At 31.7% G+C, this 18,366-nt stretch overlaps 3 protein-coding genes across 4 annotated transcripts; 1 reads left to right on the top strand and 2 right to left on the bottom strand.

Annotated features, from left to right (window-relative positions):
- The first annotated feature begins 1,073 nt into the window (after window positions 1–1,073).
- Window positions 1,074–1,936, top strand: LOC131646764 (auxin-responsive protein SAUR50-like). Its single transcript, XM_058916729.1, has one exon. The coding sequence runs from the start codon at window positions 1,265–1,267 to the stop codon at window positions 1,577–1,579; it is 315 nt and encodes a 104-aa protein (XP_058772712.1). The 5' UTR covers window positions 1,074–1,264; the 3' UTR covers window positions 1,580–1,936.
- Window positions 1,937–6,353: 4,417 nt separating this feature from the next.
- On the bottom strand, window positions 6,354–9,934 carry LOC131652047 (filament-like plant protein 4). 2 transcript variants are annotated; one of them, XM_058921822.1, is made up of 5 exons: window positions 9,560–9,934; window positions 9,278–9,455; window positions 7,463–8,849; window positions 7,264–7,324; window positions 6,354–7,152 (listed from the first exon to the last, which is right to left on the bottom strand). In XM_058921822.1, exons 1-5 carry the CDS (start codon window positions 9,683–9,685, stop codon window positions 6,805–6,807), a joined length of 2,100 nt encoding a protein of 699 aa, XP_058777805.1. In that variant the 5' UTR covers window positions 9,686–9,934; the 3' UTR covers window positions 6,354–6,804. The 2 variants fall into 2 exon arrangements, with proteins under 2 accessions (XP_058777805.1, XP_058777804.1); XM_058921821.1 differs by having other exon boundaries at window positions 6,360–7,152; window positions 9,278–9,458.
- Window positions 9,935–16,454: 6,520 nt separating this feature from the next.
- Window positions 16,455–16,772, bottom strand: LOC131649979 (uncharacterized). The gene has a single exon (XM_058919722.1). The coding sequence runs from the start codon at window positions 16,770–16,772 to the stop codon at window positions 16,455–16,457; it is 318 nt and encodes a 105-aa protein (XP_058775705.1).
- Window positions 16,773–18,366: the final 1,594 nt, after the last annotated feature.

Raw genomic sequence — 18,366 nt, 5'->3', positions numbered from 1 at the left:
TATAGATTTAATATAATTCCAACAAAATGTTGCCCATTCTTTGAAAAAGATAATGCTAGAGAAAACTTTTTTTCCTTTAAATTTTAAATCAACTATTATAAACTTATTAATACCATTGACCCTCATATATTAGTTAATTAATGGGATTATGTTGACGAGAAATAAAAAAACGTTGAGATAATTATGACACTAATGCACGCATACTCTAAGAAACATCCAATGACTCGAGTATACCGTTGACTTAATGGAAGTATATGAAGGTTCACAAGTCAGAAAAATGTTTATACTCTCTTTTTTATTAAAAAAACTATGTTATTTAGTACGAACTTTTTATCCACGAAACATACTCTCTTTAAATTTCAAAACTCAAATTTAATAGTATATCATGTTTTAAATAAAGTGGCATATGATATGCAAGGTAAAACGATCAACACCGGTATAATTGAAAGAAAAAAAACACACATAAAACTTTTAATTCAACTTCAATGATTTTTTAATTTAATTAATGATATATAATGATTAAATTAATATAACCAAAAATAGCTTCACAATATGTTTAGCCCATGTAATGTAATTTTAAAAAAATTAATTTTTCTTTCGAATACTTGTCATAAGTAAAAAAAGTTCTTTTTATATCAGCATCGAGAGGGATATATCTTCTGACAATGTGACCTTTTTATTTGCAAGATGTTTTACCCCCTCACATAAATACTTCGTTATAGTTCAATTTATTTGAATTTGATTAGACTATTTATGTTAGGTTAAATCACAAAAGCAATTTATTATTTTAAATTTCTTAAATAGAATTTAGATCGTCTGATCTTACTTGCAATACTTACGTATAAGGTATATGTAGTGTAATATAGGGTTCTCATGTTCAAAAAATAATAATAATGGAAGCTAATAATTTCTTAGGAAGCAAATAATTCTTTAGGTAATGAAAAAACATAATATGTGCCTAAGGAATTTAATTTTCCAACATGATAATATTGATTAGAGACAAAAATGCAAGAAAAATTTGTATTTAAGATGGAAAAATGGCCCACGTTGTCTATTGGAAAAGTAGCATGCATTCGAACCTCCATTGGGGTTGGAACTTGCTTTGCCCATTAAACACTTATAGTCCCCACACCCACATGACTCGTGTTCTATCTTTTTAGTCCTATAAAATCCTCACATCATAAATCCCTCTTCATCCACTTCCATCTCACAATCCACACTCAAAAAAAATACATTCAAAGTTGGAGGTGCAAATAGCAAAACAATGGCCATGAGAAAATCCAACAAACTTCCACAAGCTGAAGTTATCAAGCAAATTCTCAAAAGATGTTCAAGTTTTGGCAAAAAGCATGGTTATGATGAAGAGGATCTTCCTGATGATGTACCAAAAGGTCATTTTGCAGTTTATGTTGGTGAGAATAGAACAAGGTACATTATTCCAATTTCTTGGCTATCACATCCTCAATTTCAAAGTTTGTTACAAAGAGCTGAAGAGGAGTTTGGTTTCAATCATGATATGGGACTTACTATCCCTTGTGATGAAGTTGTTTTTGAGTCATTAACTTCATTGATGAGATAAAAAAGCAAGGATTATTAGGTTTTATTAGTCGAAGATTACCACCAAACATGAAATTTCTTCATCAAGTGATGGTTCTGACGAAATTACAAGATCAATTTATGGTGAGTTTGACATAATCACGATAAGTGACAATCATTTTACAAAACTGTAATTTACAGTTTCAAGAAAATTCCGTTCTTATTGTAATTTTGAAGATGTACTAATAGTATTTTAAGTTTAGTATGGTAATTGTATATATAGATATATGTATATGGATTGATTTCCAAGGAGAGAATTTCTTTAGCAATGTCATTTGTATTTGAGTAATGATTTATTAAAAGAAGCAATGCAATATTGTACTAGAGAAGGGCTTAATTGCAAATAAATTGTTTTAGACACTACTATATTTCAAGCCTTTTTCCAAGGAAAAAAAATAGAAAGATTAACACCATATCCTATTATGAAAATTTTTATTAATTACATAATTGATTTTAAATTGTGGTTATAATATGACATTTACATAATAAGAAAATGCGGTTACAATTGTAATTACAATTTTATTGTATTTGAGTGAAAAACTTTTATATCACTATAGTTGTGGACAGTAATTTAAAATCAAATGAAGAAACATCAAGTAAATTTTTATCAAAGATTTTTCTATGAGAATTTAGTTGAGGTAAATTTTTTAGCAATAGTTATTTTACCAAATTACAAACTCCATATCTTTTAAATCCCAAACAATATTTAGGTAGCACCACTTGCTAGTGTTATGATATGTTTTCTATGATTAAATATATTTAAATTTTCTTTTTAAATATATTTATTTTTTGTCCTTCTTCCTATTAAAATCGTCGTTAATTTAGTCGTTAAACAGTAAATTGTCGTTAATTCAGTTACTAAGTTACAGAAATGACCAAAAATTAAAGTTCTTAATTTTAAAGAGATGATTCTTTAATGAAATTTTTTTAAAAAAAAATAAAAAGGAAAAAACACTTAAATTAGAGGGACTTTAGACATATTTAATTTTTTTTTTACATTTCTATATTCAATTTAGCATGTGAGTAATTAATAGAAATGAATATATAAGTTATATACAAAAAGAGTTGAATGATTGAGACATTTAATGGCTAACCTAAAATTGCAAAAGTTTATTGCATTACGAAATACAATATGCATGTATATTACTTTTATGAATCATGTCATGTATACTCTAAATTCATTATGTCACATCACTTTCATCACGATTTAGGGTAAAGCTATATTCTTTTTCTTTTTTCCTCAAACAAGTTCACTAAGTATAAGAATTAAAAAGTACTTAGAGGAGTAGCTATCATCATGTTAAGTGAAAATTATATGCTAATTAGTAATTAGCCACCTTTTTTCTTTTCATTCATTGGCTTGGCTTAATGTCTATCTTAGTTAAAATGTGACTTAAAATCCAAATAACTCAAATTAGATGTGTTTAAATGTTTCATCTCATGCTAGGATTATGGAAAATTTCTAAGTTGTTTTTAAAAATGAAAAATAAACTATATTGTACAGCTAATATAAGTTTGGACATTTTCAAAAATAGTTAATTTTCTCTTCCACACAAAATGTAGGACTAGTATAAAGTACTTGTCCATACAATTTAGAAGTACTACTACTTAGATATTTTTCCTTGTGAATTAAATAAAAACTATAGTGCATTATATTGGCCACATGTTATTGTCTACTTGGCAATAGTTGCTACTTAAAAATTAATTATAATAATTAAATTAAATTATACACATTTCACAATAAACCCATGCTTAATTGGCTAATCCATCCACAACATTGTCCATTTGGAGCACATGGGGATGGGGCCTCATTGTCTATAAAATAAGGTCTTCAAGACAATTAAGCACTTAATCTTTTTGTTTTTTCTTTGATTAAGAGATAACAAAATCTGATTATCTTAGCCACATATGTAAAGCAAAAAAGTTTAGTATAATGATTTTTTAATAATAATGATATTATTAGGTTTGTATGGACAAAGGTTTTTTAAGAGTATATATATATATATATATATATATATATATATATATATATATATATATATATATATATATATATATATATATATATATATATATATATATATATATATATATATATATATATATATATATATATATATATATATATATATATATATATATATATGAGAGATATCAACCATTGGATTCATCAAGAGAGAGAAATTAATAGCCATATTAATGTATTAACACTCTCTCTCTTGATGAATCCAATGGTTGATATTTGTTCCTCTCATCTCTCATTTTAAAATGCTCATATATATATATATATATATATATATATATATATATATATATATATATATATATATATATATATATATATATATATATATATATATATATATATATATATATATATATATTTGTTTTTGGACTGATAAAATTAATCTTTTTAAAAGTTATATTGATAGTTTTACGAGATCCTATATTGTTATGTATGAGTCTTTAGATTCTTTGTATAAGATTCGTTGTCCTTAATAATAGGAAATTAAAACTGTCAAAAGTGATATTAAATCATGTTGACTATCGAAGCATGTTTTTTTATGTTTGACCTTTTTACTTAAGACCGCTTTTCATGTTGATTCTCAGTCAAATTTACACTTATATGTTTTTCTCCTATTCATCTTCAGAGCCGTCTTAATTTTTTGAAAGTTATATGTAGATTAGTAGTCGTTTAACCATGAAAAATAAATAGAATTTCTATGTATTAAAGACGATCATGTCGATATGGAGACTCGATTATATGATTATTTTGAAGATATTGTAAGACTATAAGTTATAAAATATAGCACTTACTTTCTTATAAGTTAGCTTGTAAAAGTAAATTGAATTCAATAAAAATATCATATGTTTTAAAGATAAAATCTTAAATAGAAAGTATAAAGAATGACGCTTCACACTTTATAAGGATGGGTTAGATTCAATATAAAAATTCTCTTTTTTTCTATTGATTGATTTTATATTGTGTTTTCTCAATAAATGAAAATTGTTTATCTTTTAACACAACCACATTAGTTTAGTTTTAAAAGAGTTTCTTTCAATTTTGTTATTTTCTCTTGTCACGTTCTCATCAAATTTATATTTTCATTAAGAATAAGAAGGAAGCATCTCTATATATCTTATTGATCTTGATAATTCCATTTTCAACCAATTCTATATTGTTATAACCTTAAAAGATTAACCTTGAATCTCACATGTTTAAGTATTTTGTTCTTCATTTCTCTTATTCTCATACGTTCACCCTCCACTCAACGTATTAGTTATGAAACCCATCTTAAAAAAGTAAACCTGATTATTCTATTTGTTTTTCTGTGTTTTTTTAGGAGAAAAAACAATTTTTTAAATTTTCATTCACTTTGAATCTAAATTTTTAATTTTTATTAAGTTTTTGTTATTGGTCAATTTAACATTTTTTTTATAGCTTTGCCATCTTTATATAACATGGTTATCATTTTTAAAAGAGTTAGTACACAATTCGTGCTTACCATTTGGAAATGAATTTAAGGGTGCGTTTGATTTGCTAAAAAACGAGGTACAGGACAGGACAATTTTTTTGTACTCTGTTTGATGCAGAAACTAATCATGGTACTAGACAAAAAATGTGGCAAGGTACTGGACAAAATCATAATTTCTTGTCCCCCACTAAACCATGGGACAACTTTTTGTCCCAAACACTAATTATCAATAAAATATCAAAAAAATAATTTTTACTCTCTTTCTTATTATTTAATATTTTAATTCATAAATATAATATTAATATGTTATATATCGAAAAAATATTATAATAAAAATTATACTATTTTTATTCGGTTCATTGACATATCAAATAAAGTAGAGAAAAAAAATCTCAATTTATTATTTTTCTTCTCTTCTCATTATTTAATATTTTGATTCAAAAATATTAATAAAAAAATATTATATAAGAAATTATATTATTTTGTCTGCTGCATAAATATATTAAACAAATTAGAGTAAAAAAATTATTTCTTCATCTTTTTTCCTCCTTATTATTTAATATTTTGATTCATAAATATTATATTTTATATATCAATAAATAATATTATATTAAAAATTGTATTATTTTGTCTGGTGCATGGACATATCAAGCAAAATCCAGAAAATAGTTGTCCAGTCCAGTAACCATCAAACACAGTACAATACAAAAAGTTGTCTTGTACTGTTCTGTATTGTCTAGTACTGTTCTGTCCAGTACTTCATAATTTACAAATCAAACGCACCCTAAAAAACACAGATAATATCACGTTAAATGAATATTTTTAATTTTTATTCCTCATTAAAACCAATCACCAAATTTAAAAATCATTTATTTTAGTTGTTATTTTTTTTATAATACAGATTTTTTTTTTTGTTAGATTTCAACCCTCTTTTAAATTCAACAATTATAAATGTTTGTAATGAGAAGTACATAAGACATTTAATATGCAATTTTGCCACTAGCCAAGAACATTGTAGAAGGAAAGAAAAACTAACAAACAAGCCAATTAAGTTAAGTCAAGTCTATCCATTTAAAGCATCTAATCCATACAATTTAAAAATAATGAAACTCTAACCTAAAAAATAATAATGAAACTCAAATACTTAAAAATTGATAACGATGTTGTTCAAAGTTAATAGAATAAAAGACATATTGTATCATATAGAATACTATTTTGGATGTTGTTTGCCAAATCTAGAACCCATAATTGCTTATTTGTAGAAGCACACAAGGTAAGTGTTCGGTTGCTAAAGAATTTGTAGGACACACATGTTAAGTGCATGAACTCTAAAATAAAAGCTTATGTTACCCAACGTACCAATTCCTAAACTATTACCAAACAAACACAAACTCAACAACTATAACAATAATAATAATAATATAATCTTTATAGTATCACTTATGTCTCCTATGTATCAAACTAAATGTTCTACTTTCTCTATGCACAATTTCGTCGGCACAAATGTCTATGTCTTATAATTGGTTTCTTTTCCTTCAATCCACAAGCATTTTTTCAGTTATATCCTCCAAACAGTTCCTTCATATTTGATATTAAAATTATAAATTATAATTAACCTTGCATCCTGAATGTTTTGATTATAATAGTAATAATCATATATACAGAATTATAACATATTTAGTAGGGGTGGCAAAACGAGTTAGACTCTCTGATACTAAGCTATAAATCGAAATCATCGGTGAGATCCCTCTGATACTATTGAAGAGTTTACCGAACGGTTGCATTCTGTGTCTGAAAGACATGACGTGGAACTAAAGTTCCGAGATGATGAAAACTCGTCATTCGCTCCTTGAATATCAGAATTAGAAGATAGACTACATGCTTCAGCATGATCAATTTCATCTGAGTTATAGGAGCCATTGGAATTCGACCAATCATAATTTGGTATAATCGACGATTCATTTGTTTGAAGTCTTTTAGAGCCAATTTGTGGACACATTGCTTGTAACTGCCTGCCAAGTACATGTAGCGTCTCTTGACATTGTGCTAGCTTTTTCTCTGCAGCTGCTAGTTCTGCGTCCTGTAACGACATCAAGGAATCGAAAAAAATATGATTGAAGAATGAATTTGCTAAAGAAAACGTTAAAAAAATGTCATGAACCAAAGCTATAATGATATGTAAGTAATGTACCTTCCGAGTATCAATGTCTTTCTTTGCTGCCGAATTTGACGTACACTCCAGACACTTATCCCTTCAAGTAACAAACAGACAGAAAAATCAGAAAGTACTTGAGAAGCAAAGCCGAAAGCTCAAATTATACAGTATAGAAGCTATGATATTGTTGCCTATGATTTTGAACTAGATCATGTTTTAGGGGATCAGAGCTAACCTTTGCATTTTTTCCTCTAATTCTTTGTGCCTCGCCAAAGCATTATGATGACAGTGTTTCTCCTCCTCGAGATCGTTCTTTAGCTCATCTATCTTTTCCTTAAGACGCTTATTTTCAGCTTCTAGCTCTTCTACATGTGTTTGAAGTGACTTATAAGACTCTGTCATACATTTCAGCTGAATCTCAACCAAAGCGTCATTTGATTTTAATTGATTATCTTCGGAATCGTTCTTTACTTTGTTAGCAATCTGTACACTGTCATTGTCTGACGAACATGCCATTTTCTCCATTTCGAGGAAATCGTCCATCAGTTCTGAGATAGCTTCACTTTTGCGATTCTCATATTTAACCGAGCTTCTAACTCGACTTACTTCAAAATGGCCAGAAACTGAGGCTGCAAATGACTCAACAGGACTTTCTGGATCCTCATGCCAACTATCAGATATAGAAGTGATGCTTGGTGAATTGCTAGAAATTCTACTCGAAGAATTCCGGTAATTGAGCTCTAAATTTGATTTCTGCGTCTGCGAACTTCTTTCTTGATGAAGAATTTGTACCTCAGCTTCTAAGCTCTTGACTCTACCAACTGTTTTAGTGTACAAGTTCCTAGAAGCCTGTAGTTCAGCATTACTTGAGGCCAAAGCTTCTTTCAATCTCGTTGTTTCTTCTTCAAACACCTCAAATCGTTTCAACACACTAAGAAACTCAGATTCTTGCTGGTTACTACTTTTCCTTTGATGAATTCCACTAATGACGCGGTGCGTACTCTCAACTTCTAGCTTCATTTGTGCCAATGCAGCAGGTCCAGGTAACTTCTTTCGCAGCAGACCACGAAGACGTTGACACTCACCCTCCAACCTAGCAATAGTCTTAACATCCTCGGAGTGCCGTTTGTTAGCCACTTCTGCCGATTTCATTATCATGTTCTTCTCTTCGTTTCGAATATCCATCTCCTTAGAAACAATATGCAGCTCATACTTCAAAGAATTCACTTCTTTCTCATATGACTGAACATTCTTCTTTTGAAGCTCTAACTCGGCCTCAACTTCAGACTTTTCTTCTTTTAGTTTCACTATTTTGTTTGAACTCTCATGAAGCGATCTCAGAAGCGCGGCATTTTCAGAAGCTTCTTCGCGAAGTCCTTTATCCAACTTATCTATTTCCGATTCAAGCTCTAACTTGAACCTTTCCCACTGTTGAGACTTCATAAGAATCACCTCTTGTATTTTCTTCTCATTTTCTTCCTTTATAGTTCTTATCTGCTTCACGCATTCTTTCAAAGCTCCGTCTAAGTGAGTTACTCTCTCATCACAACTACGCTTCGAAAGAGTGATAGATTCAAGTTGACTTCTTAAGGAAACAACTTCTGCATCAGCTTTCTCCCAACCTAAAATACATACAAGAATGAATCAACTCTATCTGATATTTTTCTGTTAATACAACAACTCAATTCAAAAGTAAAAAGATTAAAAAAAAAAACGCAGACAAACAACACACATCGTTTGATCACGGATTTCGGCCAATTGTGCCTACATTTCCCTAAACCCTAAAAGCTGCAGTACCTTTCTATTAATCAAGCCTTAGGGTTTGTAGAGTATAACTTTACATTTATCAGCTAATTGAACACTTAATTTTAACAAACATTTCAATTAGCTTATCAGCTATCAATCATCAGTCATCAGCTATAAATTATAAACTATAAATTATCAGTCATCAGCCATAAACCATAAACTTTAAGCTAACTTATCCATCAACCGCTATTTTTACTAAACATATCATAAATTATAAATTTATGTACATTCATGTAAGTATTACCTGAGACTGCTTCCTCCGCAACTTTCGCATGCTGTTTAACCAGATTTTCCTTGTTATCTAACTCTGAATAAGCTGCTGATAGCTTTGATTCCAAATCTTTTACTTGATCTTCCAATCCAGTCATACATGTGTATGAGTCCATTGGAATTTGAACATAATTCTTATTTGCGCAATTTTCCTGCTGAGAAAATTACATAAAAAAAGAACAGGACTAGTGAGCAATTTAGCTAGTTTTGCATAGCAAAAACTTTTTCATTCCAAAGATTAAAATTAAATGTAGACCTGATTTCCTAAATGTGCCACAGAAGACAAGGTAGAATCAACAGAGTCATGTGCCTCAAACGGTTTATCAGTCTTTGTGACTTTATCAGATGATTTTTTCTTCCACGGCCAACCTCGACGGTCCATCACAGACACCAGAAACACGACCACTGACACCTACACTTGATACTAGTAATAATTTGAAATGTAACTTACTCGAGAAGAATGATATTGATAAGTGAATGGGGATTTTAGTGTCTGAATGATGGGAACAATAAGAGAAGAATGAGAGATACTAGTGGCTGTTTGAGGGTTCGTAGAAGGAATTTGAAGTTTGAAGTTTTAATTAATAGCGAATGAAAAGAAGAGAGAGAGTGGAGCGGGGTTACGGAAGTTGTGGCTAAATGTGCGCGTGTGTGGTCACTGTTTAAACGCTCCTTCCTGCTGCGGCTCCACCTCTATAATAGGAACAAAAAATAAATCATTTTAAAATGTCCTTGTCAAGGAATATATGTATTTGATTTTATTTTTGGACTATAATTAGTAGGACAAATATCATGTCTACATATTTCTTTTGTTTTTTTTATAGATTAAAGTTTAAGTGAGTTGCTAGGGAAGGTCGGATCACACACCACCAACAAGTTATCAGTTCAAATTTTGTGATCCAATGTGAGAACAATTTTGGTATTTAATCTGCAAAGTCTTCTTGGAACTTTGAAGTCTGTCTTGATTTTGATGATTCTTTAGAACTTAATGTATCCAAATTTTTATCATAAAATTTGTTTGTTTCATTAACTTTCTTCGACTTAAATTTTAACAATTAGTTTGATTTAAAGTTATCGATAAAGTTGCAAGATAACAATTATCTTTTATAGAATCAATAAGTTGAAAGAATGCACAAGTGTTTAGTGAATCCCCAAATTTCACATAAATCCAAGATTGATCAAGATCATCAATAAGGTAATGTTTCTGGTGAATATGAATCATGGATTGTTCAAGATCAAGTTTTATTTGTATGATTGTTTTCAAAGAATTTGAAATTATTAGCTAAATCTTGCACTCTTTGGAGATATTTGACGAGTTGGATCTCATTCTTCATATACACGTCGGCTACTTGAATTTCAATCAATTGAGAGTCGTTTCATGCTATGAGATTTGAAGCTCCCATTTTCATGGCGAGGTTTATTATGGCAATGAAGGATCATATTCATTTTGGTTATTACTAGTAGTAGTCATTAGTGTGATGACCCTTTACTTTGTGGTTCTTACAACATCTGTCGAATTCGAGCCTCACTGTACCTAACTTAGGTGCTGGCAGAGGTGAAATATCGTGAGTATGGAGCACTTCATGCTAGATCTTCTCCCGACGGATGTTGAGGTACATGAAGTTATTAACGGGTATTTCACTTCACTTGAAAGTTGATATGTATTTGACAGACGAGGTGTATAGTGGCTTTTGTGTTGCTACTACAATGAGTCAGATCTTCCAGTGTCGTGTTCTTTACGTCTCTAGACTTCTCCTCGATATTAATTTCTTCGCCCTTGATGTAACATTTAGCCTGTGCCATAATTTGAGTCATGGAGACGACGAACTTCTGGATGAGAGATTCATTGAAATTCCTGACTCTCAAATATTCTAGAATGCTCCATTTCGTTATGGAGATGACTTACCATGATATTTGCATCACTGAAACGATAGAGGTATTATCTTAGTGACTTAGAGGGTCCTTGGCAGACATTGAATAAACTAGTGGTAGACACCTTTATGTATTTACTTGTCGAGAAATTGGTGAACCAGTTTCCTAAAGAGGTTCTTATAATTGATTAGTAAAAGGCAGAGGGAGGTTCATGAACCACTTTAGGGAAACCTCTTTGAAGGTGTCAGACAAAGTCTTGCACTTAAATGAATCGAATGTGTAACACCCTAAACCCTGCACATAAAATATCACATAATTTAATTATATATACAACCTCGTAGGGTGTCACACACATAAAAAACACACATCATGCTCTGTAATACAGGTTTCAACATAATAGTTCAAAGACACACATTTGGAATTGATATGTTTACACGAAATCCAACTCATCTGAACCTTACCTGGGATGTTTACATGACATCCAATTAGTTTAAGGAGCCATCGCGGCAGAATCATTAATGACACAACTAACAACGGCATTGTAACTTACGATAATTAGTCATAGTTACATCAATCGACTTAAAAATAATTTAAAATCTCAACAACATAAAAGAAAAGTCTTTAACTTCGACACAAATAATATAAGAGTCAAATCAAGCGTTTATCCCACCCTGATGTTATATGATCAGAGCAAGGAACCACTAATGAAAACGATAAACTACAGAAGTAACTCCAAGGCTATCTTCCACTTACTTCAACAATGCTACTCCTAAGTATCTGCATGAGGCTCATGTAAAGGAAACATTCAAACTGAAAGAGTGAGAATACAATTCAATAATTAGCGGTAAGAACATTTGGAAGTAGATTAATTAACAACATCACACACCAATTGCAACGACATAAACATATCAAGTATTCTCATTCACACATCATAATACCAAAAATAATCACCAAATGCAACACAAATGCAAATCTACTCAACAATACATTCAAATAATTAACGGTGCATAAAAATCAGAGTAGTTCACTACATACAGGTTCTCTTAGAAGATCAACTATACACCACAATCACAAACATCCATAACTCATTCACAATATAATTATATGCATTTATTCATACAAGACAACTCACGATACACCACAATCACAAACATTCATAACTCACAACACAATCATATGCATTTATTCAACAATGCAACTCACAACACAACAATGACTCATATACATGCGGTACCAACCTCAACAATGGTTCCATTTGCCAAACCCGTGAGCCCCACACCGAGCTTGGGACAGTCACAAGTCCCCTCAGCGAGACTCATAACCTGCCTCTTTCAACAACAACAACAACAACAATATAGGATGCATGAATGAATGCATGCATCATCACGACAATTCCATAACAATTAACGGTATCACATCGAACCATACAATTCCAGTACAACCAATACAAATCGGTACCTAAATTACATATCTCAACTCCACATGCTATCTTCAGGCATATAACAATTCAAATCATAATCACATCAACATCATCATCACAACAATTGCATAATTCATTAACCAAACAGAAGAACAATTAACTTCATCAACATAGTAGGCATATGGATAATATTTAAACATTTTACCTATCACTATGATTATACTACAACACATTCAACCTCTGATTATGTTATCACTAGATAGGAAATCGCGTTAGTTTTCCAATGCTTCAAACAAAATTTCATTTGGACTTGCGATTTAAAAGTTAGGCTAGAAACAGTATTTGGCTAAAAACCAACAGGAGCAATTGATTGTAATAAGTGACAATCAATTATTCATCTTTAAAAATATTTTTCCAAACCTTTTTGCACAGCTACAATCATTTGTTATGGGTGACAATGGGTTGTCATGGCTACTGTAGTTAAATTTTTCATTTTTCTTTCAAAAAACCAATCGATTGACCCATGGCACAATCGGTTGTTGCTGTGACCTTTTCCAAAATCTTAGTTCTCATGTTATGATCCACTTATACAATTTCATGTTTTCCAATATTAAACCAGTAACAATTTCTAATGTACAAAATCATCTCCATACAATTTTATCAAGGAGAACATGACCATCATCTCAACTAACACAATTTTTCAACAATTTCTTCATGAATCATTCAACAAATTCATGCCCTAAAACATCTAATTCGCACAAATTTCATCATGATTCAATTGATTTATGGACACCACAACAACATATCAATACACATGAACATAATCCATATTATATCATATCAAAAAAAATATTATCATCATAATTCAAAAGAAAACTGAAATCCTACTCTGCCATTTCATCATACCCCTATTATTAAACCAAATTCCCACCCTTACCTTGAATTCCTTGCAAAAATTCAAGTTTTGATTATGACTTATCCTTCCTAGAGTTCTCCTTAGGTTTTCCTTGCTTTTCTCTACTCTTGCCTCTTTTCTCCCAAAATCTCAATGTTACGTACTATCAACTCTTAACCCTCATATTTTTTCTCTTTTTAAACAAAACTTAATTCCCTTATTTAGGTTATCCCTATTTTATCCTCACTTATCTCTACATTCTCTAACTTACCCTTAATAGCTCTACTAACTCATAATTACTAATTATTTTATTTAAATAAAATCAGTTCATTATTTTAACTAATTAAATAAATTCTAATTTATCTCCTCTTTCTCTAATTACTCTCTATACCTTACCATGTAACACCCCGTATTTTCCAATTATTAATTTAATTCGAATTTAAATTAATTATCGGGATTAATTGGTATTTTAATCGGATTAAATTGGAAAATTGAGATATAAGGTAATTGGGTCAGTGTTGTGATTAGTAAAGGGGAGGTACTAAGTGTTAGGCCCTTACTAAAGTGAATTTTTGTTTTTCATAAAATAAGGAAAAGAGGAAAATTGGGAAATAGAAAGCAAAAGGCAAAAGAAGATAAGAGAGCAGAGAACGTGAAAGTGCGAAGGAACAGAGAAGAGGAGAACCCAAGAACTAAGGTAAGGTAAGGGGGGACTCTTCCAATTAACTTCTATTATCGGTTCATGGATGATAAGATTGAATTGTATGCTATTTGTTTCAATTGAGATGTATGTTAGGTTTGGGGTTTTGAAGCTTTTAGGTTCAATTCATGATCATTGATGTAATTGATTGTTGTGAATGATGACTGATATTAAAAATGAATTGTAGTGTGATATAATTGTGTCAAATGGCTGTAATTGGTGCTATTTTTGGTGTATTATCGTAATGGTATGAAATTGGATTGATAGAAAAACTGAATTGCTGTCAAAAAGTGAATTTACTACTGCAGGGGGTGTAATCAGTTACGGTAACCGATTACACTGAGTGTTAATTTCCAAAAATTGTATTTTCGAGCTCGTAATCGGTTACGGTAACCGATCACAGCTGTTTTCAAATAATAGTGAATAGGTTACGTCAAGCGTAACCGGTTACACTATTGCCCGTAACCGGTTACACTTGAGCATTTTGCAAAAATAATTGATTTTTCGTGGGTGTAATCGGTTACACCATTTTTGGTAATCGGTTACACTGTAACCTTTTGAAAAAAATAAAACATTTTCTAAAGCTCATAACTTTTAAACCGTATAACCGTTTTGAGCACCGTTTCGAGCGTTGTGAAGCTGATGAAATGTTTTATATGATAAAATGGTGTGATGAGCGTTAGTTCGATTTTATTTTAAATTCTAATTTAACTATTTGGTGAAGTTACACATTGTGGGCATATGAAGTTGAGTGTGACAATGTAGTAATGTGGTGATGATGTGATTGTGTTACTATTGTTGCATTTGTTGTGATAATATATGATTGGTTATTGAATGATGCTAATGATATGAACATACTAATTCGGTGATGTGGTGTTGAGATGATTTTATTCATCGTAATCGGTGGTGATGGTAAGTATGTCATATGTTAAGCATGCATTCATATTCATTTGGTGTTTGGATCAGAGGTAGCTAATTCCCATTGTGTGGAATTAGTGAGTTGGCAGTAGTCGTATCCCGGTGGTGTATGGATCAGTGAGATGGGTTAAACCCATGATTGGTACCACATGCATAGTGTCAGTGCATTACATATATGTATATACTGCTATAACATGATTGGAAGATTTCCAGTGTTATTGCATGGTAATATGATTGATTATAGTTGGTGTTGTCGATGAATGTTTTTATGAAAATCTAAATATATTGCAGTTGGGTGAATAATATATTAATGACGATTTATTGTTTATGAGCTTATAACATTTGTTAATTGCGAATGAGACTCACCATTACTGTGGACATTTTTCAGATTGAGGAGTAGCTGCTTTTGTGCTTCGGTGAGGATAGCTCGTAGAGTTATTTGTTGGTGTTAGTTGTGTCAGATGTCATGCTCTGGTCTTGTAACACTGGGGGAACGCTCGTTTGTTTTAGAGTTGTTGATACACTCTTATTTTAATTGTTGAATAATTTTGTTTGAGTTATGAGGTGGTGACCGCTTGGAGTTGATAACTGATGTTTTGAATTTATTCAACTTTATGAGTTTATTTCCGCTCTGTTAAACATGTTTTGGTGAATACTATTATTTTGTTTCCTCGGTAAAAGCATGACATTGGTTTTGAAATTTATCGGCAAGTTGTAGCATCCTTTTTGCATGTTTACTCTGAATATATTGTTTATTATTTCGTGGGGTTTAGAAGGGTGTTACATACCATATGATCACACACCCTTCCTCTCACTCATATTCATTTAATCATTCACATATAGTAATTAAATAAACACATAAAATTAAAATTAAATTAAATTAAAATACTTTGCTAAAAATGGGGTGTTACAACTCTCCCCCTCTTAAAGAATTTTCACCCTCGAAAATTACCTCCAGGGAACAAATTCAGATACGAATCTTTCATCTGACTAGGGATGGCAACGAATCGGGTCGGGTGCGGGTTTCGCACTACCCAAACCTGCATCCGAAATCGGCACCCAAACCCAAAGGCTATTCGAGTGGCAAAATAACACCCACGCCCGCACCCGTTGGGTTCGGGTTTTTTCACCCAAACCTGCAGCAAAATACATAAAATACATTTTTTCTACAACAAATTTCCACAATATATATATATATATAAGCGGGTGTAATTTTGGGTTTCGAGTGCGGGTTTCACACTATCCAAACCCGCACCCGAACCCAAACCCAGTCAATTTGGATTTTCACCCGTTGACTCGGATTCGGGTGCGGGTGGGCCCCACGGGTTTGGGTTTGCTTACCATCCCTACATCTGGCTCTCAAGCTTCCTAGTCACAATCCCATCAGTTGGTCCTCCCCAAGCTACCTTCACCGAGATAATCTCTTTACCACGTAACTGATTCACTTCTGAATCCTCTATCTGCATGGGTGATGCCGCAACAATCAAGTTATCTCTCATTTGTACATCATCCACTTGGATCACATGTGGTGGACCCGAAATGTATCTCCTTAACTGAGACACATAAAACACATCATAGAGATTATAAAGTGACGGTGGAAAAGCAATCTGATAGGCCACTTCACATATCTTCTGCATAATCTGGTATGGACCAATGAAATGCATAGTGACCTTCCGAGACTTCAAAGCTCGACCAACACCATTTACCGGAGTAACCCTTAAAAACATGTGATCTTCCTCTCGAAACTCAAGTGCTTTCCTTTGTTTATCATGATAACTCTTTTGGAAACTCTGAGAAGCTCTCATCTTCTCCTGAATCACTTTGCTCTTCTCGGTGGTGTGTTGGACAATCTTAGGCCCAAACACAATGTACTCTCCTAACTCATACCGACATAAAGGTGTCATACACCTTCTACCATATAACGCCTCAAACAGTGTCATTCCAATACTCTAATAGAAATTATTATTGTATGTAATGGTAAAAAGATATCCCAAGCACCCTTTTATTCTAGCACACAATCCCTTAATAAATCTTCTAAGGATTGGATAATCCTCTCGGTCTCACCATATGTTTGCGGATGATAAGTAGAACTCAAACACGACTTCTTACTCAAATCCTTTTGCAGACTCTCCCAGAATATCGAAGTAAACCCTGGGTCTTTGTCCGATACAATACTAGATGGAATCCAATGTAAACTGGAAATCCTTTCGATATACAGCTTTGTTATCTCCCCATCGGATAGTTAAGTCAAAACAAAATTAAATGAGCCGATTTAGTCAACCTATTCACAATAACCTAAATAGTATCATAATCCTTCACTATCCTTGGCAATCCAGACACAAAGTCCATCGAAATTTTGTCCCCTTTGTTAGAACAAGATTTGATTCTGCACTTAATTTTTAGTTTTGATGATAACAATACATATATTTTATATGAAACAGTTTTGTACTCTTATAGTTTATTGAGTGTGCAGATTCACTATTTTGATTGATTAAGGATTGCTATCTAAAAGATTATCAGAATCAGTGCTGGCACACCTTATAAGAACTATTCATCCATTTCTGAAGTAACATCATCAATTCTGAAGAATGTTGAATGTTTGTTAGAAAAGGATCATCAAGTGTTTATAAGATAAGCTACTCTTCCAGATCATAAATCAAGATTTCAATGCTCGGATAAGTTTTTGCTTCCAGGTGAGAAATCAAGATGTGTCATTCATATAAGCTATTGCATTCAACTCTGAAGACTATGTTCTGACTCTGAAAACTAAATTATTTTGGGACGTCTACGCTACTTGATCTCTTCCATGCTCTCACTAATTTATATCATAAATATATTCTTAAAGGAAAGATCAGAAACTTGCGCTAGAAGCTTAATAGTACAATAGTACACCATCTTCTCCACTACTGCAAGGACGTATTGTACAACCCCAATTTTTGTGTGCCCTTTGTCCCCCGGGATCTTTTTGAGCCGTTATGTTAGCTGGAAAGGAAAGCGACATCTTTTTCTTTTTAGAACATTTGTTTCTACACTTCATCTCTAAGTTTTGATGATAACAACACATATATTTTATATGTAAACAATTTTGTTTCTAATGTTTTCTTGAGTGTGAAAATCAGAAAGCTATGTATGATTTAAGATTTTTGTCTAAAGAATCATCAGAAAGACTACTCTCTTTCATCTTTGTAGGTACATCAGTAATTCAATGGAATGCTGAACGCCATTCAGAAAGAAGATCTTCAGAATACTTCTCAACAA

The sequence above is a fragment of the Vicia villosa genome, linkage group LG2 (assembly GCF_029867415.1).
Source record: "Vicia villosa cultivar HV-30 ecotype Madison, WI linkage group LG2, Vvil1.0, whole genome shotgun sequence".
Classification (NCBI taxonomy): Eukaryota; Viridiplantae; Streptophyta; class Magnoliopsida; order Fabales; family Fabaceae; genus Vicia; species Vicia villosa.
This window is presented reverse-complemented; position numbering and strand designations above follow the sequence as displayed.